At 37.2% G+C, this 27,497-nt stretch overlaps 1 protein-coding gene across 3 annotated transcripts in view; it reads right to left on the bottom strand.

Moving 5' to 3' along the window:
• Positions 1-27,497, bottom strand: part of Khdrbs2 (KH RNA binding domain containing, signal transduction associated 2) — a 469,930-nt gene that overhangs the window by 308,687 nt on the left and 133,746 nt on the right. For all 3 annotated transcript variants that reach the window (XM_021646488.2, XM_060369817.1, XM_060369816.1), the window contains one exon: positions 449-565. In XM_021646488.2, coding sequence (XP_021502163.1) covers positions 449-565 — 117 coding nt within the window. The remainder of the gene's footprint in view (positions 1-448; positions 566-27,497) is intronic.

Below are 27,497 nucleotides of genomic sequence, written 5' to 3'. Positions count from 1 at the left end.
AAATATGGAGCAACCTCACTTAAGTAGATCATGGTGAAATAGAGGAGAAAACTCGATGAGAGAATGGATGTGACTGTGTGATAGAAGAAGGAAAAATGTCGAACTAGGGAATTAAACAAAACAAAACAAAACAAAACCTGAGGACCAATATAGAGAACCATCCCAACAAAGGATCAAAAAAAAAAAAAAAATGCAGCAATATAACAGCAACCTACCAGGGGAATTACAAAAAGCGATACAGGAAGTGTGTCCTGAGGAGGAAGCAGGGCCAATGGCTGAAGAAGAGAAGAAATCAGAATGGGGAGCAGTGTGGTTGCAGAAAAGAAACCCCACGGGAAACAGGGAAACCCATCCCCGTGTATTCTAAACAGTGCCCCGGTTTTATTGTAAACAGTGCCTCATTGCCGGAGCCTCCCAAATGTGCTGAGGCAACCATAAAGCTCAGTACCTTTGCTTTATCTCGCATCGATCCTTTGCCCAGGATAGACATTTTAGCGCCTGTTTCTTCCTGTAGCCTCTTCAAGGAGTTTCCTCTTGGTCCAAGCAGTTTTCCCACAAAATTGAACTAGAAGGCAAAATCAACAGAATATCTACATTGAGAGAGAGGAAAAGTATAATTGGTCTTAAGCATAACTAATGATTACGGATTTTTAAAGTTTACCATTAGGAAGTTACAAAATGTACATCCACCCACGAATACACATTTGCACATGCGCACACAAAACGCTGGAGACTACGTCAGGCTTCCAGGCCGATTGTTCTTCCTACTTCCTGAAAGAGAGCCAAGACCAACGGTACATGGGAAATACCATTCACTCAAGTAATCAACCAAAACACACATCATACGGAAAAAATAACGTTCCCCAAGTAACAGCAAAGTTTCTTCAAACCAATAAATATACTAGATGTCAGACTAAATGTTAAAATAATATTAGAAGGAATATAAAAATACATATTTTTAAATGTTTATTCTGTATGTTTGTGTGTCGTGTGTGTGCGCGGTGTGTGTGTCTGTGTGTGTCTTTCTCACATGTGCTCAGGTACCCATGAGTGCCACCAGAGGTCACCAGATCTGCTGGAGCTGTAGTTGGAGGTGCTAAGGAGCCCCCAGGAACAGGTGCTGAGAACCAAACTTGAGTGCTCTGGAAGAGCAAGCAAGGTAACCTGGGATATCTCTCTAGCCCTGAAATGTATGTTTTATATTTTATTTAATGACAAGGATAAAAGATTCAGAATAGTATAAAGTTAGAAACACAAGAAAAAAATGGCTTATGTGCTTTACATACATAAACAGTCAATGCTTTTAGTAATAAAACTTAGCAAAGTTTTCCTACAACAATATAAAGATCAACCTGTTTTGCATATCATCAATGCATAATTTGAAAATATATCTTATGAAGGAGAGAATATTTAAAATCGTAAGTGAACAGCATATGGCTTGCTCTCACTAACAAAAACTAATCTGTCCATAGTTGCAGCTAATCATAGCCTCTCTGTTTGCTGAAGCGTTAGGAGCCAATCCTGAGTGACAGTTCAGAAGTCTTCTGTTTAAAATGAAGGCCTGTTTGAAATGTAAGATATCAGAAATAATTATGTAATTAGCTGCATATATCATGTCCTTAATTTTTGGAAATTTAATTGAATATATACTCTGAAAGCAGTCAACACAAAAATTGTTTCAATAAGACCTTTTCTCTCTGCTTCCTTATTTATTTAGTCCTCCAAAATAGGAATTGATATCACCTGATCATGGAAAGCAAACTGTATCACTGGCAGCCTTTCTCACATCTTTTCTTTAAGGAAATCATCTACACACAAAAATTAAGCCCCTCTAACACAACAGTGTCTTTCATATTTAACCATCATTTACTATTTTTGAAATTCTAAGATTTTAAAGATGTAATATATTGAACATGGCTGTGTTTTCAATGTCTTTAATATCTTCAAGTAGCTTGAAGATATTTCATTCATGTTTCAGGAAAACTAAATGTGTATGTCAACTACTTTGAGGTCATTGAACAATTTTTGGAACTATTTCTTTATTACAATGTCTTGTGATCAATATTATAGAAATTATTTAAATTATTACATGGAAAACAACCCCCGATTCTCACATTTTAATTGATTTGAAATCAATAAAACATAAATTAATGACAAAAATAATTGCTTATCTTGAGTCTAGGGTTACATTAAGGAAAAAAAAAACATTTTAGAGACAAAGTAACCCGAAAACTTATTCACAGTTAGTGAAAATAATATTCCACATAAATATTTGTAAATTGGCCAGTATATCAATCCAAGAATTAAACAATCCAAGAAATTCTCATCCGAGAGTTCTAATTTTCCATGTTTTCCTCGTGGTTAATGAGGAAATATGAGCTCTTCACGAGTATTTATGTGAAAGCCCTCTTAACATGTGACACTTGCTTTTATGGTCACATTTCCAAATGGATTCCACCAGTGATCTATCCATTTTCAGACAAGAGGACCATTCCTTTTTCTTTTCACTAGGGGCAGGAGATCTGCCTCAGCCTGGGAACCAAACCTAGAAGGTGCTCTCTGCTGGGCTTTGGCCGTTCTCCTTTGAGGTGACACAGCTATTTAGCTGCCATGACCCCTGATCCTTTCAAGTGAGACTCCAGTCCTCACACTTGGCAAAGATTGGACTCCCTCTACGAGTGAGCAGGAATTCAGAGATCTACTCTTGTATGCTTTGGGAACACAGCACTAAGCAATTGTTACCACTTTTTGTGTACTGGAATCAAAACAAAGCAGAAGAAATAGAGGCAGTTGCACAGAGAAGGTACAAAAATATTATTTCTGTATCATTAGAGCTGAAACGATGATACTCAGGTATTCATCTCATCATCATCGAAGAGTACTGACAGGAAAGGAAGTAATTAATTTGAGTACAGTAGAACAGTTTAATTTCATATAAAAAATATCAATTTACATCTAGAAGGACCCATTTGAAAGTTGCAAAACCATTGCCAAAAAGAACCACTTTTAATCTAACCAAACAGACAATGATAATCAGACAATAATAATCAGGAAGGAAGGAAAGGAAAGAGAATGTTTAAGGATTAATTATTACAGTGCATAACAATAAACTGCCATAAACTAAATTTTACTCAATAAATATTTTTTCCATAAAATCAAAGAAGGAACATGAAATAATAATTTTTCATCTGCAACCCAGGAGATTTAGCATCTTCCATTTAAACAATTTCTAGAAACTTAACAACTTCACTGAGCAGAAAGGGTTCTTATATACAAAATGCTATGTAATTACACAAAACATGACAAAATCTGAGAAAGAAAGAAAGATTAAGGCCTAGGGCTATCCAAGAAAATAATTGTTTTGACTAGGGGGAAGTTATGAGAACCATTCTTCCTTCCTCCCTTTCACTTTCTTACTGAGCATGGAAAAGGGGGTGGGAGGTATAAATTGGTTCTAAATGGGAACACCTTGGATGAGATACTGTAGAATTGAGCTCCTAAAATTTTTAGAGTCCAATACAAAACCTATAGTGTGACTTGATGAGCAATAAGAAGTCTGCAGACAGAAGACTGGCCAATACAGAAAAGACGGCATAAGAAGAGAGACGAAAAAAATGACACAATAAAAAAGATGCTAATGTGTTGGCAATAAGTTATGGCCAGATACAGGCGCTGGGTGATTAGGAAACTATAGCCCTTAACAAATTATATTTCCTTGTTCAACAGTATAAAACATCTTCACAGCAGACATGAAAAGAAAACTTACTGTTAGCAAAATAATTGGATATGGAACCAAAGTAGTTGAGGGTGTTTTAAAATATTTTTGAAGTTGTTTTCATTGCAGACAAAAAATCTAGAAGGTCTAGTAGCCTTGCCTGGGAGAGAGCTTGGAGGAAAATTAATATTTAGGGAAAAAAATAAGGAGGAAAGGCAAGATGTTGTATTTGTTTTTTATTTTTTATTTTATTTTACATTTTTGCCTGGAGGAATAACAGAACTGGAAATAGAAGAGCAAGCGTCTTTGACACATTGCCTAATTTACAACTCTGCATCAAGGGTGGCACCTGGAGGCTGCACTCTGCTGGAAGGTGGGACGGGGACCACCAGAAGACCTAGGGGCAGGAAGAGTCAAACTGAGATGCGACTGCTTCAGAGTCACACCAGGTGTGGGAGAAGAAAGTGTCAGAAGACGTTCCTGTGCTGAGTGCTGTTCCGGGAGCGCCTCTGTGCGGTTCTTCTAGTGATGCGGTATCAGCACACCAAAGGTTTCTCCTGGGTGGTCTTTGCTCACATAATTTCAGCAGTGTATATCAAGCACACATGACAAAGGCAGAAGCTGCAGAGTACAGGGGTGGGAAAATGAGAGCAGGGTGAGTCAGGATGGCCGGTGGTTTGGTAATGGTGGCTCTGAGAGCTTAACTGAAGGAGTGTGACTTTCTGGCAGCTCAAGAACACCAGAACCCTGTTCCTGGACACCCAAGCGGTCCTGCCCGTCCTTGATACTTGGATATTCTCTGGACCTGTCTTTTAAGAATAGTGATGGCAGCCAAGGTCTGACAGCTACATATCCTGTGGTAGACAGCCTACATGCTGCGGCTGATCTTGTTTGCCTGCTGGGATCTGTCTGCAGCAAAGGACTGAGTCCCAGTGACCCTGTCCGCTCCTAGAACTGCCCAGCTCAGCAGGTGCCAGAACTGATGTCCTGACTACCTGTCCTGATAAAGGCAGTCACCCGAGTCGTCTTGGCAGCATTCAGTGATCTGTGTAAGGGGTCAGCCACCTGAAAACAGAAGATATAGCTGCACAGATACAGGGCTTCTAGGCCAAAGGAAGTGGAAGTAGATAATGGGAGCCATGAGCTAATAATGGCTGAAGTAAGCCAGCAAGAAAACCGTGAACCCTGGTCACCGCAATTCAGTGTTTAATTCACCAGAGTCTTGAATGGTAAGGGAAAGGTCAGTTTGCTGGAGACCAGCATTTGAAGAAGTTCTCCTTGCCTACCCAGCAGAGAACAGGTTCTGTTTGAATAAAAATGTGCCTAAAAGTTTTATTGATAAATTAGAGTGGCCCAGAGGAGAATATAAGGGTGCTGCGAAACACTGTCCTCTGGACATAATATTGCTATGGTACCCATAACTCAGAGTAGTGTGGGTGCCTGCACAAGACATGAACAGGATCACACCATCTGTGTGTATGCAGGAATACGTACATGTTTGCAGGCATGTGTGTGGAGGCCAGCGGTGGGTGTCAGGTATTTTCTTCAGTTATTCTTCACTGTTTGAGGCAGGGTCCCTCTCTGAATCTGGAGTTAACTGCATTAGTTAGGTTGGCTATCCAGCGAAATCCATGTATCTGCCTGTCTGCCTCCGGGCACTATGATTACAGAAGCTTGTACCTGGTCCTGACAGCGTGCTGGGAATCAACTCAGACTCTCATGCTTGCACAGCAGATAGTGCACACTGCTAGAGTTGCTCTCAAATATCTGGTGCAATTCAATAGGCAAGAGAGCTGCATCTGAGACTTTGCAGTGTCCTTACAGTTTTCATAATTAACTCTCATAACTGTGCTTTTTGTACGTAACTTCAGATGTTTTATTTCTTCCTGAGTCAATTTTGAGAACCTGTGCTTTTTTCACAATCTTCCCCTTGAGTCTAAGAGATTTATGTGTGAGAATACAGGTGCAAATAATACTCTGCCATAATTCTGTAAAGATAAGGTTGGTGGTGATGTCTCCATGTTACTAATTGCAGCCAATTCATAGTCTAAGTATTTGTCAGTTTTGATTAATTTTGCAAAAAAAATAATTTTGACTTTGATTTTTGCTAATAATTTATTATTTCATTTTCTATTTTTAAAATTGATTGATTGATTATAATTTATTCACTTTGTATCCCCGCTGCAGCCCCCTCCCTCATCCCCCACCCTCCCTCTTTTCTCCCTAAACCTCTTCCTTAGTCCCCTGATAGGGGAGGACCTCCTCCCCTTCTATCTGTCCCTAGCTTATCAGGTCTCATCAAGGCTGGCTGCACTCTGTGGCCTAACAAGGCTGCACTCCCCAAGGGGAAGGTGATAAAAGAATTGGTCCCCGAGTTCATGTCGGAGACAGTCCCTGCTCCCCTTACTAGGGAACTCAGTTGGAAACTGAGCAGCCTATGGGCTCCCTCTGAACAGGACTTCTAGGTCCTCTCCATGCATGGTCCTTGGTTGTCGTATAGGTCTCTGCAGGGCCCCCTGGACCCAGGTTATTTTGACTCTGTTCTCCTGTGGAGTTCCTGTCCCCTGTAGGTCTTTCTATCTCCCTCTTCTTCCATAAGGTTTCAGGCACTCTGCCCAATGTTAGGCTACAAGTCTCAGTATCTCCTTTGATACCCTGGTGGGTAGAGTCTTTCAGAGGCCCTCTATAGAAGGCTCTTGTCCTGTTACTAAAACCTATAGTCCTAAAGAAGCTAAACAACAAGGAGGACCCTAACAAGAAAATCTTAATCCTCATTCAGAAGGGCAAACAGGACAGACATCATTTTCTATTTTTTAAAACATAATTTCCTTTGGGTCACTTTTAGTTTGTTCTCCTAGGTCACACATTAGTAATTTGAAACATTCTTCTTTTCTAATAGGGGTATAGATTGCCAACCCAGAAGGGTAACTCTTCCCTGTTACTTCCCATTTCCTGACTTTGTGGTTGCTATCCTGTTTCATGGCAAGCACTATCTATTAGGTTTTCTTAGCTGTCCTCTAACAATATCTCCATTGTTTTTTAAAAATATTTTAGTCATGCACTTACCTACCCCCCAAGACTTCTATATATGCTGGATAGAGCTAAGTTCTACGTGAGGCGGTCAGGACATGAAGTTTTTGCAAACATGTATGAGATCAAGCCCTTAAAACAAGACATACAACAGCATGCTCATCCTGTAGATCATGTAAGGACACAGCAAAATGTTCTCTATCATATAAATAACAACCTCTTGCTAGACATCAAGGTGCTGAGATCTTGATCTTAGATGCTCCTAACACTAGACCCACAAAAAAAAATCAGCATTGTTTACAAGTGACTAAATATCCTACAATTTTTAGATAATCCTGATAGAATTAGATATTGTTGGATATTAGTAGTTCTGATTAATTGCTATGCTAATTTTATTGGCTTGGCGTTCAAAAATGACATGGGAATGTGAATGCAGACTTAACTAATAGCTGAGGTTTGAGGAAGTTCATACACAGGAATGAGAACATACTCCACTGTGTTTTCCTTTAACTTTATAGTTAACATAAAGAATAGTGGTGTTGTGGCATTTTCATGCATGGAGAAGCCTGTTGGTTCTCTCTAGATTCTGCTTGATCAGTCTGCCTTGTTATTGTGGGATATGCAGAATGAGCCTTCTGAAGGTGTATGCTGAGAAACCATTTTGAATCAAAGGTCAGTTTTAGGTTATATAATAAAGTGATTTGACATCATTGAGTATTAGGCACTTTTAAAATATATTACAAATACATAGACTTATAACACTCAAGACTGCATTTCCAAGGCTTCGTGAGATGCCAGTATAGTCAGAAGGGAAGAGAGACTCAGAAATTTCAAATGAACAAACAAACAATAAGGTTTTAGCAAACAAAAGATTCTTACAAATGTTCAGGAATTAGTTACAGAATTCATCACAAACAACATACAGTTGTAGGTTTCTAAAAAGCTTATTTTTTTTTAAAGCAATATCCTAAAGATCAGGGGCTCTAGACATCAAATCCTCTCAATGACCACACAGGTGTAACTGCATGAAATTATAGAAAGAAAAAAATGCCTGTCAGGAACTGTAAAGGAAAGCTCCTGTTCTCTCACCAGGTTTCCAGTAGTTTTCAGGAAGGCAGGTATCAGAGTCACAAGCTCCTGGCTGGCTGGGCTCATATGCAAATCTGCTGCATTCCTTGTCCAAGGCATCAGGACACATACCTCCTGGTCTTTTGAATGAGGGAAACTGTCCAGCTTTGAATCAACAGTTTTCTGCTCTTCACTCTCTGGTACTCTATATTCACTGTCACTCAGACCCAAAAGGCAAACTTCTCACAGAAGGTTTTCCCAGGAGCCAGACCATTCTCCTGATCTGGCTAAGACCAGCTGGCAAGTGCTTGCCACTGTTCATTGAAGAACAATAGTCAAAACCGCTACTGAGCTTTAATAAAGGTGTGATTTGATAACTTCAATCTCATTCTATCCTAAATAAGAACATTCTCATACGGAAACTGATATCTATAAACTGTAAACTAAAATCAAAATGAAGTAAGAGTTGAACTGATGAATGGAATAAGAGAATTGTCATATCACCTGGTAATATGACACAGTGGGACAAACGGAATACATCAGAGCTATGAGGTGTCAATGGGTATGATGTTGCCTCTGAGAAAGTTAAGAAATACATAGAAATTGACAGTGCTATCTTTCTAAGCACTTTCACTAAGGAGACAAAAGGCAGCTTATCATGTTTTAAACATGTGCCTGCAACATTGCTGCATGGATTTCTACTTTCAGCAGTGACTCAGTAATTGTGACTCATTAAGAACATATACTTGGCATCCTGCTTATAAGATCAATTTCAACTTTACTGTGACTATGCTAATTTTTAATGAATATAAATGGCCAAAATGTAGATTTTACATGACTGAAAAAAATTTGTACCTTAGAATTTTATGATTATTATCATATGTAAATAATGGGTGACATTATAAAATGAAATTTTATGTGTATCATCTTTTCTTTTATTGAAGTTCTGAGCCTTATTAAAAAATATTACTATTAAATACGCAAAATTAGTGTTATTTATATTATCACATTTATAATTTATATGAATTGTGTTTTTTTGTCTTATATGTAGACAAAAAGTACTTATGGCTACTTCCTCCAAAAATACATAAGAGATTATTAATTATTTGGCTTCTCAAAGAAAATCACCTTAATTTATACTTTACTCTATATTTGAAGAATGAACTAAAAAGACTACTTTGCAATTATGACATAGAAACCATGACAGGCATTGAAGGAAAAACTTAATTCATGAAAGTGTGTATAAAATTCAATCATTATTCTGTGCCTAAGATCAAATATTCTTAAGAAATTATACCACAGAAAGTGCATTTGAAGTAATTTAGTTTCAACTTCCGTGGTGTTAAAAGGTTTTAAAGTGCTTTGATGCAAAATGACAAATGACATGCTTTAGAGAAAAATCAATATATTTTTTTTTTTTTTGCATTTGGTACTAAAAGGGAACACTTTTGTGTGTCATTTTTGGGAGACTTGCTGTGACAGAGGAAGCCAAGTATATTTTAATCAATTTCTTCAAAATTTTAATAATAATAATAATAATTCACCATACGCAAAGTACATCCCAAATTTCTGGCCAAAAAATGATGAAAGCATGAAGCTTTATAGAATAGCACTCAATTTTTAAAATAATTCCTTTAAGTCATAAACAAACATTAGTTCACCATGATCATTCATTGTCTGTCTGCTGTGAATTAAGTAGGTCTTGAGTTTTTCAGTTTATAAATTTCATCGTGCTTTGATTAACGTGCCGAGACAGTTTCTCTTTCTTTAAGAGGAAAGCAACTTTTCCCAGACTGGATACACAATTATTTGCAGATTAACACATTTGCAATTATTTTACATTACAGCTATTAAAAACGGTTGGTTTTATTTAAATTTGTATTTCAAAGGATAAGTCAGAAATCCTGAGGGCTATTTCCTGCATAGTTCATCTCCTGGTTTCGCCCGAAGTTGCACATCAACATGTGTCAAAATGAAGAAATTTTCTGCTAGACAAACTTTTAAGACCATTAAATCCTATATAAAAAGGCCATAACATAAGAGGGTCTTAATGAATTTGTATTTAACTAGTGACCAGTATGGAATAGAAAAGGTAAATTTTCCTAACCAAATGTGAAAACATAATCCAATGCATTTCAAATATCTGTTACTATTTATTTCACCCTGTGCACACGCATATGAGTTTGTTTTTTTCTGTTGCTATGCAAAACACCATGATCAGAGCAACTTACAGGAGAAAGACTTTCTTCAGGCTTACAGTTCCAGAGAGCCCATGATGTCAGAGCAGAGGCAGCTGACTTGGCATCTGAGATAACAAGCTGAGAGTTCATGTTGGGAACCTAAACTAGGAAGCCTGGAAAGTGAACTGGGGACAGACTGAAGCTCTGGCATGTCAATGCCCACCGCCAATCACATATTCCTCTCGTGAGGCCACATCTTTTAAGTCTCCAAATAGTATCACCAAGTGGGGACCATGCCTGTGATGATGGAGCATATCACCCCAAGGAACTTCTGAGAAAAACAGAATTAGCATCACACAAAGTATATCCATATGGAACCATAACATCTATGCAAGGAGGGTTGTGTTAGGATGAAAATTCTTGCCAATTAGTACATATATAAACCCTATATATCGGGGAGATATCAAAACTAAATGTTTTAAAGTCAGACTTTGAAAGGAAACTCCTAAGTGTGAAACTCTTCAATATAGATGAAGATTATTGTCTGTGGACACAGGAATATGGTCCTTCTGCCAGGGTTCCTGAGAGGTGGGTACATTTCACAGTAGTCTTTCTAGTGAGCAAATCTAAATGAGAAACAATGGGTTATGAAGTACACAAAATTGGGATAGGAAATGTGTATTTTAAAAATAAAGTGAACAATGAAATATAAAAGAACTTGAAATAAATTTTCAGTGGTCATAGAAATAGAGATCTCTACCATATGTAGTTATTTTTGGTAGCCATGCTTTATAAAGTATCAAAATCAAAGTAACCTTATATACTTGATACTTAGTAGAGGTATGTAATGTGCTAAGAACCACAGTAAGTGTTTTACACTCATTATGCTCCTAAATGATAAGTACAAACTACAAAGAACATTATAATTTCTTGGTAGCATAGAGATGTCAACAAACAACCAGGATTCCCTCACCGTGATAGACAGTATGCACATATCCTCCATCATTAATTTTCTTTTATTGAGATTTCTCTATTTGTTTTAATCACATTAAGAGATAAAGCAACCAAAAAAACTACCAATAGAGTGAAACTACACAATTAAATTGACACTTTTTGCACCAACCTTGTTTTCATTGCATCTGCTATTAGAGTTTCTACTGCTAAGGTTGAGAGGATGTTAAATCATCATGTATTTTTGAGGTGTGTGTGTGTGTGTGTGTGTATACTTTTTATCTTCAGTGATAAAAATTAAAGTGAATAGTAAAAATTAATTTCAAAATAATAAGATGCTGCTGTTACTAGTGTTTGAAAATATTTCAATAACAATTTTATAATAATTCAGAAACATCTGAGTATTCAAATTAGAATTTAGAAGGAAGAAAATAGTTACATGACCAATGTCAACTGACAATTTATCATTAAGAGATCATACTTTACAGGGAGACAGAGCTAGGATTTGATTCATCTCTTAAAAGAGAGCTGACAGGCTGTGAAGACTGGGCCAGGATAGTATCTCCCCCAATCTGACCTCTAGAATAAGAAGTAAATATTAGGAATCTTTTGAAGAGTTTTAATATCCATCTTCACACAAGACAAGGATCCAAACAGAAAGTATTTTATTTACAAAATAAATACAATGTGTGTTTAAAAGATCAGCTTTATTGAATGTCATAGAATACCTGCTATATTTATTAATACAGAATCTTGTTTCCTTTGGCCTGGGTTGAAATTGAAGAGACGATAAGCACTAAGAACAAGAATGTCAAGCTGTGTGGTGGTGGCACACGCCTTTAATCCCAGCATTGAGGAGGCAGAGGCAGGTGAATCTCTGAGTTCGAAGCCAGCCTGGTCTACAAAGCAAGTTCTAGGACAACCATAGCTACATAAATACACACACACACACACACACACACACAGGCACCCACATGGAAGGAGGGAGGGACAGATAGAAGGAAGAAGAAAAAGATGGGGAGATGGAGGAGAGAGAGAGGCACAGAGAAAGAAATCCATTCTCTAAATTCTGTTTCTCTAGAGTATTGTGAGTAATACACACACCCACACCCAGTACCTCATACATGCAGGGCAGGCACAGCTATTGACTTCCAAGGGAACATCTTTCATGCAACGCAGAATTGTGCAGGGGTGTACACATAATCCAATTCATGGCATTTGAGAGCCTCAATTGTGACATATTTCTTTTCATATGTATGTGTAGGAGGTTATGTGTGCATATTTGTATGTTTGCATGTTTGTATGTAGAGGTCTGATACTACCTTTGGGAATCCATCTTGATCACTTTCCACCTTCATTCTGTTTTTATCTTTTCATGTGTGTGGTGTTTTGGATGCTTTATTACATGCATGTATGAGATAGTACACATACACATGCATGTAGGCCAGAAATTAATACCAGGTGTCTTCCCTAATTGTTCTCCTCATTACTGAGCCAAGCTCTCATATTTACTTTAAAGCTTGCCAATTAAGGCTAGTCTATGCAGCCAGTTTGTCCAAGAGATCCTTTGTCACTGCCTAGTAAGCACTAAAATAGTAGCTGAGCCACTGAGAGACCAAAAGATTAAAAATTAGCAGTTATTAAAGTTTAAGGCCTGAACTAGCTGGGTGAGGTACAGTAATGCCCTGAGGGGAAGAACTCCCCTTACTGCATTCTTTCCCCACTCACTAGAGATACACTTGCTAGGAAACTGGCCCATCCCCCTAAGGAGGGACACCAGGTCATTAATGGTTTGGGGACCTTCCTATAGCCAATCAACTCAAAATGTAGCATTTTGACCAATAGATGCTTGCCAGGCAGGAATCGCCCCTGCCTTGGGCATGCTGGGAGGGACCAGAATCTTTAAATCACCCAACTAACCTGAGCACGGGGCTCTAGGCTCTCACCGATTCTGCTGTGGAGGATGTGAGCCCATCCAATTGTAATGATTTATAACAACAGGAACTCCACAAGGAGAGCAACAGAATCAGAAAATTTAAACACAGGGAACATCCCAGAGACTCATACTCCAACCAAGTACCATGCATGGAGATAATCTAGAACCCCTGCACAGATATAGCCCATGGCAGTTTAGTGTCCAAGTGGGTTCCATAGTAATGGGAAGAGGGACTGCCTCTGACATGAACTGATTGGCCTGCTCTTTGGTCACCTCCCCCTGAGGGGGGAACAGCCTTACCAGGCCACAGAAGATGACAATGCAGCCATTCCTGATGTGATCTGATAGACTAAGTTCAGAAGGAAGGAGAGGAGGACCTCCCCTATCAGTGGACTTGGGGAAGGGCATGCGTGAAGAAGGGGGAGGGAGGGTGGAATCGGAAGGGGAGGAGAGTGGGGTTTATGGGGGGATACAAAGTGAATAAAGTGTAATTAACAAAAAAAAAACTGAAAAAAAAAAAGATCCTCATGTGGTTTGCAATGGACTTGGCTCCTGGTGGTGGCCTTTTGGGGTATCACGATTCCGGCACAACACCACCATGTACCCCAGTCTTTTCTGAGTGTGGCTTCTGAAAATCTGAATTCTGGTCTTTGCATGTGAGTGGTAACCAATTTATTTACATACAGATCCATGTCTTCAACACTTTAAGTTCACTTTGAGGCCAGGGCTCTCATTCAAGCCCAGAATTCAGCTGCACAGCTTCTCCTTAGGTAGCTGTGACCTTCTGGGGATGTAATCATAGGCAGGCTTACATACACTCTCAGCAACTGTCCAAGTTTTAGGAATTTTGAACTTTTTTCTCTTGTTTTCATGGCAATTTCTTTAACTGCCATCTCCCCAATCCACTTTAGAATTGTTTAAAGGTAGAATTAAACAATAAAATCTACAAACCTGCACCCTGAATGGTATCTTAACATGAAATTCACAATTAAAAATGGCATATTTTGCCACAGGAAATTAGTTTATAGTGGAAGAAGATAGAAGTGATTAGAGGACAGTGGAAATCAGAGATGAAGAGCTGCTTAGCTCTGAGTCACCTTCCCAGTCATTCCTGCTGCCTTAATGGGTCCTCTATTCCTGCTGACCAGGCATAAGAAAAGACTTTCTTTAAATATTTGAAATGCCTGAGATTCCACCTATTAATTCTCCTCATGTAAGCTGAATTGATACTATTTGCAATCAAAAGCATGCTGACAAATACATATTTAATTGCCTCAATTCATTATACAGACTCCTGCATTTTCAAGCATATGGAGGCTTCCAACCATCAAAGTTCTTTGTTATATTGTTTGTTTGCTGACTTTATTATTGTCGTATTGGAAGCAATTACAGAACTAGAAATAGATATAATGAAGAGCGACATACAAATATTAAATTAACCATAGAAAAATGCCATGGCAAATAGGATGCTTTTTTCATTTTCACATGTTTGAGAAAACATAAGCCAAATGTATCCTGATTTCTGTGTGTTTATGTTGTACTATTCAGTGTGATCTTAAGAGTTACTGTATAACCAAGACTGCGAAAGCTTAATGTCCTCACTTTGTATATATTTGCATAATACTTTGCTGACGCAATGGGTGCTAGGGAAAATGAAGGCTTACTGTCTGTCTTCACTCACTTTATTTTGCTGTCTTTGCTTCCCAACAAGCAGGCTCCTGCATATAAAAACCAAAGAGATCACTTTTTAAAGATGATTGATTCAGTGATACTGGGAGTTTGGGCTATATAACTCCATCAAAGATAGCAACAAAAAGGCTCCCCATTTCTTAGTGTCATATAAAGGAAAGAATTAGGACAGGGAAAGCATCTCAACACTTCTGTGGGTACACTGGGTAGAGGCAGACCCCATGGAGACCAGCATTTCCTCAAAGTAGCAGTAGATAGCAAGTGAAACCTAAAAATGTGCCCTGAGTCAGATTCTCAAAACAAGAAAGAGGTTCATGTGGCCAAAAGTAGTAGTATTTGGTTAAAGGTTTCTCTGGAATTGACATAATAATTCTGAGTTTATAACAAACTTTAAAAAATAAAAACCTCCTGAATGAGTAAAAAAGTATTATTAAACATAACTCACATACTCTGTAAACAGTCTTGATAAAGCATTGTATAGATTATCCTCACGATTCCCCACTCTTCTCCAAATATACTACATCTGAGAAAGAACTCCTGTTGGCAGATATATTGCATTTATTTCACACACAATGGAAACATAAATTCCTTGACAAATCCAATTGCAAACATTTCTTCTTCCTTCAAAATTTAATGTTTTAGTGTCGGTTAAAGTTTCATAGCATGTGACTATAAAATCACTACAACAAAACAGTTAAATATTCGTGTTGGCACTCAAACATTCTATGCATAATACTGAAGCATTTAGAAATTATAGACAAAATAGCACTTTTTTTCTCTGAGGTTTTAAAGGGGAACTCTTCAGTGCCTCATAGCTTTAAAATTAGTATATGCTATATTTGAGATACTAAAAAAAAGCACCTAAGACATATACTAATAAAACATTACTAATTAATAAGACAGGACCAATTACACGTAAGAGACATAACTAATAACTATATTAGTTATTGGACACTCCCAGGAAGGTGTAGAAGCATGCTAGGTAAGCTATGTCAGCCAGATAAAATGAAGATCTGTATGTGGGCAACTGAGACTGTGAACAGGAGACTAAATAAAGCCATGGGATTCAAAAAATAAACTGACAGAACGGAAGAATGAGAATATGATATCCCCTAAGAAGAAAGTTGAAAATAACATCATATGGGAAGTGGATGAGTAAAGAAGTAGAAAAATATCATCCTCAGAGGCAACTGAATAGGAAGGTTAGCTTTAAAGGAGCAACATGAGTTAAAAAATAGAAAAAAATACCACAGAAAACTCAGGCGTTTTACACTAAGTGAAAAAACATGGCATCCTCTTGGGGCTTGAGAGAAAACAGACAACTAGGTGGTGAGTGCAAGCAATCAGGGGATACAGTTAACCCATCTAATAACCATACTCTACGGTTCTTAACCAGAAATGATGGCGACCTAACAGAATATAATTAAAATTCTACAGCAGAGTTAAAAGGTTCCCTGAAAATTAAAACTAACTCCCCCTGTGTTGGGTGCAACTTTGCCAAGCCACAGAGGAAGACGATGCAGACAATCCTGATGAGACCTGATAAGCTAGGGTCAGATGGAAGGGTAGGAGGACCTCCCCTACCAGTGGACTTGAGCTAGGGCATAGAGGGAGAAGAGGGAAGGAAGGTGAGATTGGGAGGAGATGAGGGAGTGGGACACAGCCAGGATACAAAGTGAATAAATTGTAATAAATAATAAATTAAAAATTAAAAGAAATGAACATAATAGAATATAATATAGGAAGCTATATTTTTAAGTTTCTGTTTAAAAACTCTGAGGACATATTTTTAATGTATATACCAAGTATATAGAAGTAGCAGTCCCCAAGAAACCATTAAAATGTTTCAAATAAACTACAAAATGTTGAATAAAAAAGAGAATTTCTTTGTACACCGATGTGAACTGACTTAAAACAAGAACAAACAAATCTTAAAACAAGATCATTGTTGGTCTATGTGTCACACTGAAGTAAACCTCTAGACATATTCAGGAATAAAAGCAATGATGACTCAAGAATTGAAAAATCTACCAAAATATTGATGATAAAGACCAAAATTTTGATCTCTAATATCTCAGGCAATACTGTGCTCAGAATATTCCCAAAGAATGTATTTACAAGGAACTTTATCTAATTAATCGCCTAACATGTCATTGAAGAAAGCAGGAGTATTAGACAGACATCTTCATGTGGAATTTTATAGTAGTGCAAAGGTAGAAAATTCACCTTATGATGGTAACAGAGATACCTTAGAAGAGTCATTAATTATAGTCTTATTTTATTTTTAATAATTATTTCTTTTGTTTTTGAGATTATAATATAGTTACATTATTCCTCCCTTCTTATTCCTCCCTCCAAACTCATTATTCCTCTCCTTCAAATTCATGGCCTTTGTTTTTCCTATTAATTGCTGTTCTATGCACATATGAATATGAGGGCCACTAACTGCTCAATGTGCCATTGCTGGGAATGTATACCATCTTTTCTTCTTTTCTTTCTATTCCTTCCCTGCTTTTTTTTCTTCTATTCCTCTACTAGCTTGCTTTAATTTTATTTTGCTCTTAGCATTACTATCTTAACAAGCTTCTTGCATGCCATTTGTGATGAAAATGGATAACTATGGGATGTGCTCCCTTTTCTAGTGGGGCATAATAAATTGCCATGGATATATTGTTGCTTAAAATGTGCATTTATGCATTTGCATTTTTATGTGTCAAAAATTTATACGTGGCTCACTGTGAATTTTATTTGCACCAAATTTTAAGAAGCCCAGGGCTTATTTTTTTCAGGAGGGTGAAGGAAGGCTGTCTCTTCTGTCTCTTTTACTAACAAGGTTACTCACATCATCCAGTACATGGCAGGTTTCGAACTAGCATCCCTCCCCGGCCCCTGCTTTGAGTAGCCATTGGCCTGAGGTCAGTTTACATCCTAGAAGTTACCTGTAGTTACTGGAAACCATCTGCAGTTTCTTTCCATGTGTCTGCTCTAAATATCATTTAATCAAATGAAATGAAATCAAGGAAATGAAATCTTAGATGAGTGGGTCACAGACATAGAGCCAATCATCTTTGTCTATTGTTTGAAAACACGTTGTAATTCTGTAACAGAGATTAGAAGGAGTGAGTAACAAAGACCAGGAAATTTGTGTGTTCTGTCTCAGCACTCTGTTCTTTTAAGGCTCAATGTCCTGCTGTTGTCCACTGAAATTAGACACATGCTTGTCAGATTAGGAAGTTGGCTGTGTGATCATGTCTCGTAGAAATATCAGGAGCTATACCCACAAAGTCTTAGCTAAATTACTGATCAAGCATGAGCTGAAGAAAGATGACACCAACAGCCAAGGTTGATGAGGAAAAGCCCATAAGGTCCCAACCCTAAACAAAGAAGAATAGTGAACAGAGGAAAGCTGGGAGCGGGAGGGGTCTTCTCTAGGGAAGAGCACACCAACTGGTTGTCTATTGCTAAACAGTCAGCCCTGAAAACAAGGTAAGTAACATCATACAGTCTGAGTAGGTTCTGTTTGTATGTAGGAATGTATGTATATATGTATGTATGTGCACACACATACACATGTAACAGCAATTAGTAAAATAAACGAGGCTATGACTACAAGGAGAGTGGGGAGGGGCATGTAAGAGTGTTTTGACGGAGGAGAGTGGGGAAATTTAATTATATTATAATCTCAAAAATAAAAATTGAAAAATTCCAATTTTGCATTTAGTTCATTATCTTCAAAGCTATTGTATAAATAGAGCAAAACAATCATTTTCCATGTCAAAGAGCAGGTGGATGGAAGTATTTCTTTATGTACTATTACTAAATAAAAAACATCAATCAATAATAAACTAGATGAGTCAACAATTTCTGCTCTCACAATGCACATTGGGCGCATTGCAGAATTTACAGACACCGAGAGATAAAGGGCTGCCATATAGTCCCAGAAACAAGCGAACAGAACAAGAAAGGACCCGAGGAATATATGCAAAATGGAACAGAAGCTTATAGTCAAGAAAATAATGTTTTTCGGAACTGTACAAATTCACTGGGCCAAGACAAGGACAATGGAAGAGATATAAAAGACATAAGCCAAATAATTGCGTTTTGAGAATTAATGTTTGAATGATTATAAAAAACAGCAGAAATAATTAAAATTAATAAAAATCTCTAATCAGAGTAAGTAGTTAATTTAAGTGCTAGACCATTATCACTGAAATGCACATACACAGATATCTGAGCAAAGTTAGGTTTTGTGTGGTGACAGATATTATGTCTCACATCAATTCATTAAGCTACATGTTTTATTGTTTTAACATTTGGGCAATTACAATTTCCCAATGCTCTTATTTTTTAATGCACTTACAAAAGTTAAACCATATATGGAACATTTTAGATTTAGGAAAAGCCTGCAATGGGAAACACACACACAGGGATTTTGAGATCAAGTAAATTACAGTGGTTGAAAAACTTTGAAGGCTGTACCTTGTTTGGGAATACAAGTAGATGAAAGGCCCTCAGGCAATGGGAGAAAATTTTCCAATAGAAAAGGCCTAAGTTGGGAAGGGAGATAAAAATGAAGATGTCAAGAATGAAAGAAATGAATATACAATAGGATAACAAACGTAAAGTTTAATGGTGAAATAATCTGAGAACTGGTGTGCGATTGCAAAGATTACTTAAGGAAATAATTCCTTTTATTTTTCAAGAAACTCAATTTTGAGAGGGTTAAGAATGTTTATTCAAGACATTTGCTAGTCTTATCTGCCTCAAGCACAGTTGGTGCTAAAAATAGCCATTGTTTATGTTCCTCAAGAAAGAACTAGAAATTAACATCCATTATCCGGTGATATGTATTAATCAGCAGCTGTGTGCTTGGCAGTGTAAGAGCATGTACTGGCACATAATTCAGTGGCAAAGCTAATTCCCTTCTGGTGCGTAAGTGTAATAATGGAGCCTGCCTGTGTTTGCCAGAAACTCCAGTGGTTATAGAAAAATGCCTGTGTGGTATTTATTGAGCACCAACCATGCATGATGCTCCAAAGAGAAGGAGCATGACAATTTGCCAGGGAAAATGGAGGTGTTTGTTATCCAAAAGTCTCATTATAAAAGAAACAGAATTTTCAGAAGTGAAATGCATGTTACTAATGTTTCCTGCAGTTAAATGAACTTTTCTAAAGGATTCATCATTCTGTGTTGAATATTTAATGGAAACCCTCCAACACTGTTGTGGTATATTTGAGAACATACATTTTGAAACTATTTAAAAAAATGTTAACCAACAAGCATTTTAATTCCCATTCATCAAGGTTAGGATGACGAGAAGAACTTTTACAAAACTCAGTTTCCCACAGGTAGAGTATGGTCTCCATAACCTGAGGGGATACAAAACTAGGAAAAGCAGAACTGTCTTAGCACTCTTGGTGCCAAGCTACTGCGCTGTCCCCATGGTAAAGGTGCTAAGGCATCCTGCAGGTGCCTGGAGAACAGAGCACCAGGAAGCTCCTGACCCCCGTAGGACCTATATGTAAAGTATCCTGTCTGGATGGAAACACCATGGGAATTGTCTCAGAAACTTACAACTAAAATAAGCAGTGAAGGTTCAGTATATACCAGGTAGTGAAATAATCACAGCCCAGTGCCATTTTAATAGTTTGTGTAATAAGCACACAGATTGTAATTTTCTTTCTGTTCTGTCTTTCTTTCTTGCTCTCTTTTTTCCTTCCTTCCTTCCTTCCTTCCTTCCTTCCTTCCTTCCTTCCTTCCTTCCTTCCTTCCTTCCTTCTTTCTTTCATGTTTTGTTTTCTTGTTTTTTGAGATAGGGCTTCTCTGTGTACCTTGGCTGTCCTGGACTGGCTTTGTAGACCAGGCTGACATCGAACTCACAGAGAACGGCTTGCCTCTTCCTCTCTAAGTGCTGCGATTACAGGTGTGTGCCCCCTCTCCTAGTGGCTCTAATAACTCATTATAACATATCAGTGTTCATCTTCCCCAATGATGCTTATAATGAAGGTAAAGATAATCAAAATTTTATATTCATACTTCTCTTATCATTTAATAGGATGTTCTCAAATTAATTTACCTAATTAATGGATTAAATTGACATTGACAGAATTTGATAATACATTCTCTTCTCTCATATTTTCTCTTCTCTCATAAAAGACATTTCTACAAATATTGAAAAGTCCATATGATCCAACCCACTCTTGAAAATTGGTTGTCAATGACTCTGTAGGCCATTTGTGGAAGACATTAGATTATGAGTCGACAACACAGCCACCTAATTTCCATTGGAGGAAATAAACTTTTTATATAATTTGGAAAAAGCTAACTGGTTGAGGATGAATTAAGGAACATCTGTAGCTTCTCCCCTATCTTACCTGTAATAGTTAGATGAAATTTCCAGTAAGCATCGCCAGAGAGATTCACTTCTAAAATGCCTATAGCAAGATTCTCAGAGTTTTATCTAAATAGTTCATTCAATACTGTAAGTCAATGGTCACACAAGTCATATTTATCTATATATCTGGAATCATATGTTGATAATTTGTATATTATTTTCCACTATGAACTTTTGGCAAGTAAATTCTATAACCACATAGTAACTTTCAACAATATATGTAACAAAACAACATAAAACGAGAGGTTGTCCTGCTCTCAGGTAATAGAAAGAGAAAGAATAACAGAAACACACACACACCTCAGGGAGTTTAACAACTGCAAAGGTAAAGGTTAGAGTATCTACAGGTATAAGTACGTTTCTAGCCATTCTCTGTAAATGTTTGTTCCCAGCTGAATGTTGGCATAAACTGAGTATCACAAGTTAGAGAACATTTTATAAAGCATTTGGAATGCAGATGCTAACGGTTGGTATGACAACCTTTATATGGTTGGTATAACATACCCATATTTTAAGTGGAGATAAACAAGTGAGAGTAAGATTGGCATTGCTATATTGGACAGACAAATGGGGAACAAATCCCCTTGCAGGATGTACATCTGAAGGGATGACCATTTCATACCATATGAAAGTGATGGAGTAAGAATCCATATGGTATAAAGTGTTGCTAACCCAAGCACAACACTATTGACTTACACTTTAGCCGCAGAAAGTCTTCTCTAGCCAACAACTATTTGCATGTCTGAAATGGAGAAACGTGTATATGTGCACCTCTTCTTACCAGGAAAAAAAATGACTCAATTGACCCATCCTTGATAATAAAGGAATCTGATAAAATTATACAAAATGAAACAACACATGGACAAAGAGGACCATGAGCAAGTGCATCTACACCCTCGATAAATTGTAAGCAGTTAAGGGAGGGGACAGGAAACTTTTCTGCTTTTAAGGAAGGCGTGTCATTATTTCATGCCCTTTTGATTACCATCAAAGTGTAAAGAGTAGCCAGAAATTAAAATTCAAACAACTTGCTACAACATAGCTTTGCTTGTTTGGAACTGTAATTTAATCTGCAGCATTCTCCCTCATTTTCCTATACCAAACATTCTCAAAGCTCTTTACATCTTGACTGTAACAGAATTGGTTCAGAGTCTAGAAAAAAATATACGTTTGTGCTGTATTTACAAACAGTACAATTACTCTCTATACTTTATGATCTAGGAAAAGCCATTTAATAATCACAAACATGAGTCCCTTTCTCTTAAAATAATACTCTTTTAGGATTATTATTGCTGCTTTGTCAGTCAGTTAGAGAATAGATATACCCAAAGTGCATTGGATCCTCATGTACCTATTATCATGAATGGCAAGATTTACAGACTCTTGAAATTGACACCTATTATCTTTAGTCATTAATCTCAGTTCATTTATGTCAATAATTTGAGTTACTAAAAATATGATAGTTACCCAAAATTTAAATATCTACCAATTATCTACTATGTACTCTATACATAAAATTCCACCTGCCAATGTCTATCATTAGCATTCATCCCTAAGGTTTTTATGTCTGTAAGTCTAAATCAGAATCCCTGATCAGATTTCTGAGTCTCTTCCCACACTCCTTAGGGTTAGCTATAATTATAGGACAACTAATTATAGTTCATTAATGCCCAATTCTCTATGTCACTAAGACTGAGAAAACTGCATCATTGACCAGTATAAACTATACTAAAATTGCGAACAGATATACATTTTCTGACTTCTTAAATATGAGCGAACCAAATAATGTTAAAAAGGAAAAGACTAATGAAAATCAGATGAAGATGGATGGATTATTAACTAAAGGACAAAATAAATAAAAATGTACTGGGAATCAAACAAAAAAGCTTAAGAGATATATGAAGGAAAATGAACACTCCTCATTAATGTTTACGAGATAATGAAGAACAGTTCCCTAAGAGATAGGAAACATGAGGTGACACTGAAGTGACCTCTCTTTACTGCTTGATGCAGCAGGGTTTCTACACAATGGGAAGGTAATGGTTCCAGGCAGAAAACAGGGACAAAGGAATAGTCCAGAGAGGGCAAGTAAAGTGAAATTCTTATCAGCACATTGGGGAATAAAATACTGCAAATAAGAGGAAACCAAAGATTATCAGAGAACATCAGAAGAAAACATTTGGGCACAGAAAATCCAAAGAACACTGAATAAATTGGGCATCTCCACAGGGATTTACAGGCTGGCAAATCTGCTCCCTGAGCTCCCATGAGAAGCACACAAGAGAAGCCTGGAACTTAGTGAAGGTGATAAATCAGCTTCACATCTCCTATGATGATTCGTTTAGGTATATAATTATGGGGGGGGGGACAATAAAATGCAAATTTATACTGCATTTTTAATTTTTTAACCTGCATGTATATGTGTGAGTGTTTGTTTAAATGCATGAATGTGCATGTGCTGTGTGAGAGTGTGTATGTGTGTGTGTGTTTTAAGCATGTCATAGCACTTGTGTAGATCCGAGGAAACCCTTTTAGATGCTTTTCTATCTTGACATCTTCTCTTGAGGCAATGTTACATAAATTAAGGTAGAGAAGATGTGAAATAAGAGAGGACAGGAAATAGGTGTAGTGAAACTTGAAACACTCTCATACTCATACACATATATACATATACACATATATCTTGAGGGGAAAAATATAAAATTTAATTTGCAAGTTTGTTTGAAAGAAACTGATGCAGACCTCTAAACTTAGACCTGTATATTCTAACACAGGGTCAGCAAAGTATTGCTTTATTTTTTTTTTTTTTTACTATACTTGGAAAATCATATCAAAATGCTCTTCACATGAATATAATAAAAGCTGTCACTCTGAAGCATTCCTCCAAATGCTCTTTTAGAATGCACCCACCCTGTCTGTTTATAACTTTGTAGGGTAGGCATTAGGCTTGTTAGAGTCTTTTACAATGTGTGAAATACCACACACATTTGCTACTTATCAGTTGCAGAGAGCTACCTGACAAATTAGCAGGAGAGATCTGACAAATATCTTCACTAACAGGTCATTACAAACCCTAAACTCTAATGTTATCACAGTTCACACACCTGGTACTGACAGGAACTAAAAGTGGGAAAACTCCCTGATAAGGAAATGAAGAAAATGGGTTATTGTATTAGGGTTTTCTCTTCAACTGTGAGTGTACTACAAGGAGAGGCAATGCCACATTGTAACAAAATGCTTATTAAATACAAGAGTTTCTAAATAAATAAGCACATCATTAAACACATTGGATTCTATTTTTCTTCTTTGAGAAGTGTGATAAGAATAATACTACTCCTAAAGAATATGAAATACAATAGGGAATGTGAACTTTAAAAGTCTTCTTTAAATACTATTACTAACCTTATTACAGAAACTCTCACTTATGAAAAATGACAGAATACCAATAATGCAAGTGGTTTCTGACATTTAGCTTTACTACACCCTAATGATTGCTCCAATTTCTGTAGGACATCTCTACTAATTTATTTATGACTTTATAGCAGTAATTTTACAGACAAGTAATCATGTATGTTAAACTTCATAGACGTAGGTCATGGTCTAAATTCTTTGCTACTTCAATCTTTTTAAATTTGGAAAAAAGAACAGAAACACTAAAATTCATAATCTGAATTTTTCAGTGATATTAGCTTTGTAAAAATGATATTAAAATTATGAAAAAACTTGTTTTGAAACAAGGTTTCTCTGTGCAGCTCTGGCTGTCCTGGAACTCACTCTGTAGACCAGCCTGGCTTAAAACTCAGAGATCAGCCTGCCTTTGACTCCCAAGTTCTGGGATTATGGGCGTATGCCATCATCATCCAGGGAAACAAACAAAAACATTTTCACTAGCCAGAAGGCATAGTCTTAAATATTTAGAAGCAATTTTCAAATTATTACCATATTAATTGATATAAGTATTTCATAGTAGAAATACGCTGGATGTCAGTTGTCTCTTCAGTCCTTCTACTTGGGGGTCCTTTGGTTGGATATAAATTATCCTAAATTAAAAAAAGATTGCATTTGTTTTATGTATATGTGTGTGCATACCTAAGTATACCTACATGTGTGTGTGTGTTCAGGTGCCTGTAGGGACAGCAATGGTGTCAGAGCTCCTGGAACTGGATTGACAGGCCTAAGACACCACGGTGGTGTTGGGAATTGAACCTGAGCTACTCTCAAGAGAAGCCAGTTTTGTTATCTTTCCAGCTCCTAGCTAAAATCGAAAAACAAAAACAAGGAAAACAATCGATGTAAACTCTCCACTACCAATTTCTATTTCTCTAATTACATTCAGATATTAGTTTTGCCTCTAACAGGAATGAGTTAGAATATTGAAGCATCACTATTATTGAACAAAGAGCCTCACAACATGAGGCCATGGTTAGCATATTTTTATTTTATTTTGTTCAAGATATTATTTGTTAATGGCACAGCTCACCCCAGGCTGGCCAATCTTGAAGTCAGCATTAGAATATACTGTTTATTTTATGTGACACCATTACTTTACTTTTAGATTTAGTGTCATTGAATGTTAGAGAGGCCACAAAGCCAAACATCAAAAGTGGGATGAAACAGAAGCCCCAAGCTCTAGAGCAGAACTTGACAATATTAATTTATAAATTGTAAAATGTCCTTCCTCTATAGTAGAAGGAAGGCAGATTGACATAATATATGTTTTTATTTTGCTTTGAAGGACTGACAAAATATACAGCTCTAAAAATTCAGAAAAAAAATTAATTAGGTAGAATATCATTGTGTGAGGCTATGTCCAGGTTACAAAAATGGAGCATTATTCTTTACTTTAGTGTCTTCTTTCAAGTCCCATGTATACCTAATGGAAAGATCTGCATGTGAAACAAGACCTGCTTCATCATCATTATAATCAAAGTATTTGTGGTGAACTGCACATACATCTTTTGAAAGCAAGTGTGGAATATAGAGTCACCCGTAGGTGCTGACTACTGTTTTTTGTTTGTTTGTTTGTTCTGTTTGGTTTTGTTTTAGAGTTTAAGTTGGGGGAGCAGCCTTACCAGGCCACAGAGGAAGACAATGAGGCCAGTCCTGATGATGCCTGATAGATTATGGACAGAGGGAAAGGGGAGGAGGGCCTCCTCTATCAGTGGACTTGGGGAGGGGCATGGGAGGAGATGAGGGAGGAAGGATGAGATTGGGAGAGGAAGAGGGAGGGGGCTATAGCTGGGATACAAAATGAATAAACTATAATTAATAAAAAATTAAAAAGAAATAAAAGACTGTAAGTTCATCATTAATCCCATAGACACATAGATATCAAATTTCTATATTGCATTTTATATTGTTACATTCTCAGGAACTCAAAGTGACCGATCAACTCCTGTGAGACAGCCTGGGTCTTCATGTTCAGACACTGGCAGCTTGTGAATACTTGCAAACATTAGTCTTTCTGTTGTTTGTATGTTCTGTCTTACTGAAAGATTTGCATTTGTCAATGACAACACAAACAAATGGCATGTGTTCCTTGTAGACACAGTGCCCTTTCGAGCCCCGAGAGCATGCAGGGCACACAGAACAGCATCGTTTCCACTCATTGATTTCCTTCCGCTTCGCGCCTGCCCTTTTCATTGTATGTGTTTAAACTGCTCTGGCAAAGGTTACAGATGACTTCAAAACTGCTAAAATTGACGGACAGTTTTCTGTTCTTATCATCCTTGATTACTCTGTAAGGACTTGAACTCTAAATATCAGTATCCTCATGGCTCTGAGTGTGGCGTTCTTAACTTCTATAAATGACCTTGTTCATCTTGTTGGCTTTGAGTGCCACATAACACATGTTTATTGGAACCTTAGTCCTCAGCACCAAACTCAAGCAATTTGTAATGTTCCGTAAGACATTGTAAGAGTCCATACTTTTCAGGAGCACAGTTCTTAATGTCATGATTTTCCTCCATCATGCTCTTCAGTGTTACTTTCAACTGACTCTGCTGTCAATGAAGAAGTATGGCTCACAATTATCTTAGAGTCTACGATCCAAGCCAATTTCATATCCTCACGAATATATGTTCCTCCTGGAACTCTTTTTTTTAATGAGAATTTCTTCAATTTAAAACTGGGCATTAATATGTAAACTGTTCTGAATTTTCTTCATCACACTCTCCTGGAGACACTTACCATCTTCATCACACTGTCCTGGAGACACTTACCATCTTCATCACACTGTCCTGGAGACACTTACCATCTTCATCATACTGTCCTGGAGACACTTACCATCTTCATCACACTCTCCTGGAGACACTTACCATCTTCATCACACTCTCCTGGAGACACTTACCAGCCACAGACTGAGATACACATCTAAGTTTTCAACTTAGTTCACCTCTTTCTAAACCAGTTTCTCATGCAAAGACAAAGGCTGGCGTGATTTCCTTAATTTACTTTAGTATGTAGCTTAATATTACATACAGATGTTTAGTAATTTTAAAAGTGTTTACTGTGCTTAATATTAGCATAGATATT

The sequence above is a fragment of the Meriones unguiculatus genome, chromosome 16, assembly GCF_030254825.1.
Source record: "Meriones unguiculatus strain TT.TT164.6M chromosome 16, Bangor_MerUng_6.1, whole genome shotgun sequence".
Classification (NCBI taxonomy): Eukaryota; Metazoa; Chordata; class Mammalia; order Rodentia; family Muridae; genus Meriones; species Meriones unguiculatus.
The sequence above is the reverse complement of the archived record's forward strand: the minus strand, read 5'-3'. Positions and strand labels throughout refer to the sequence as shown.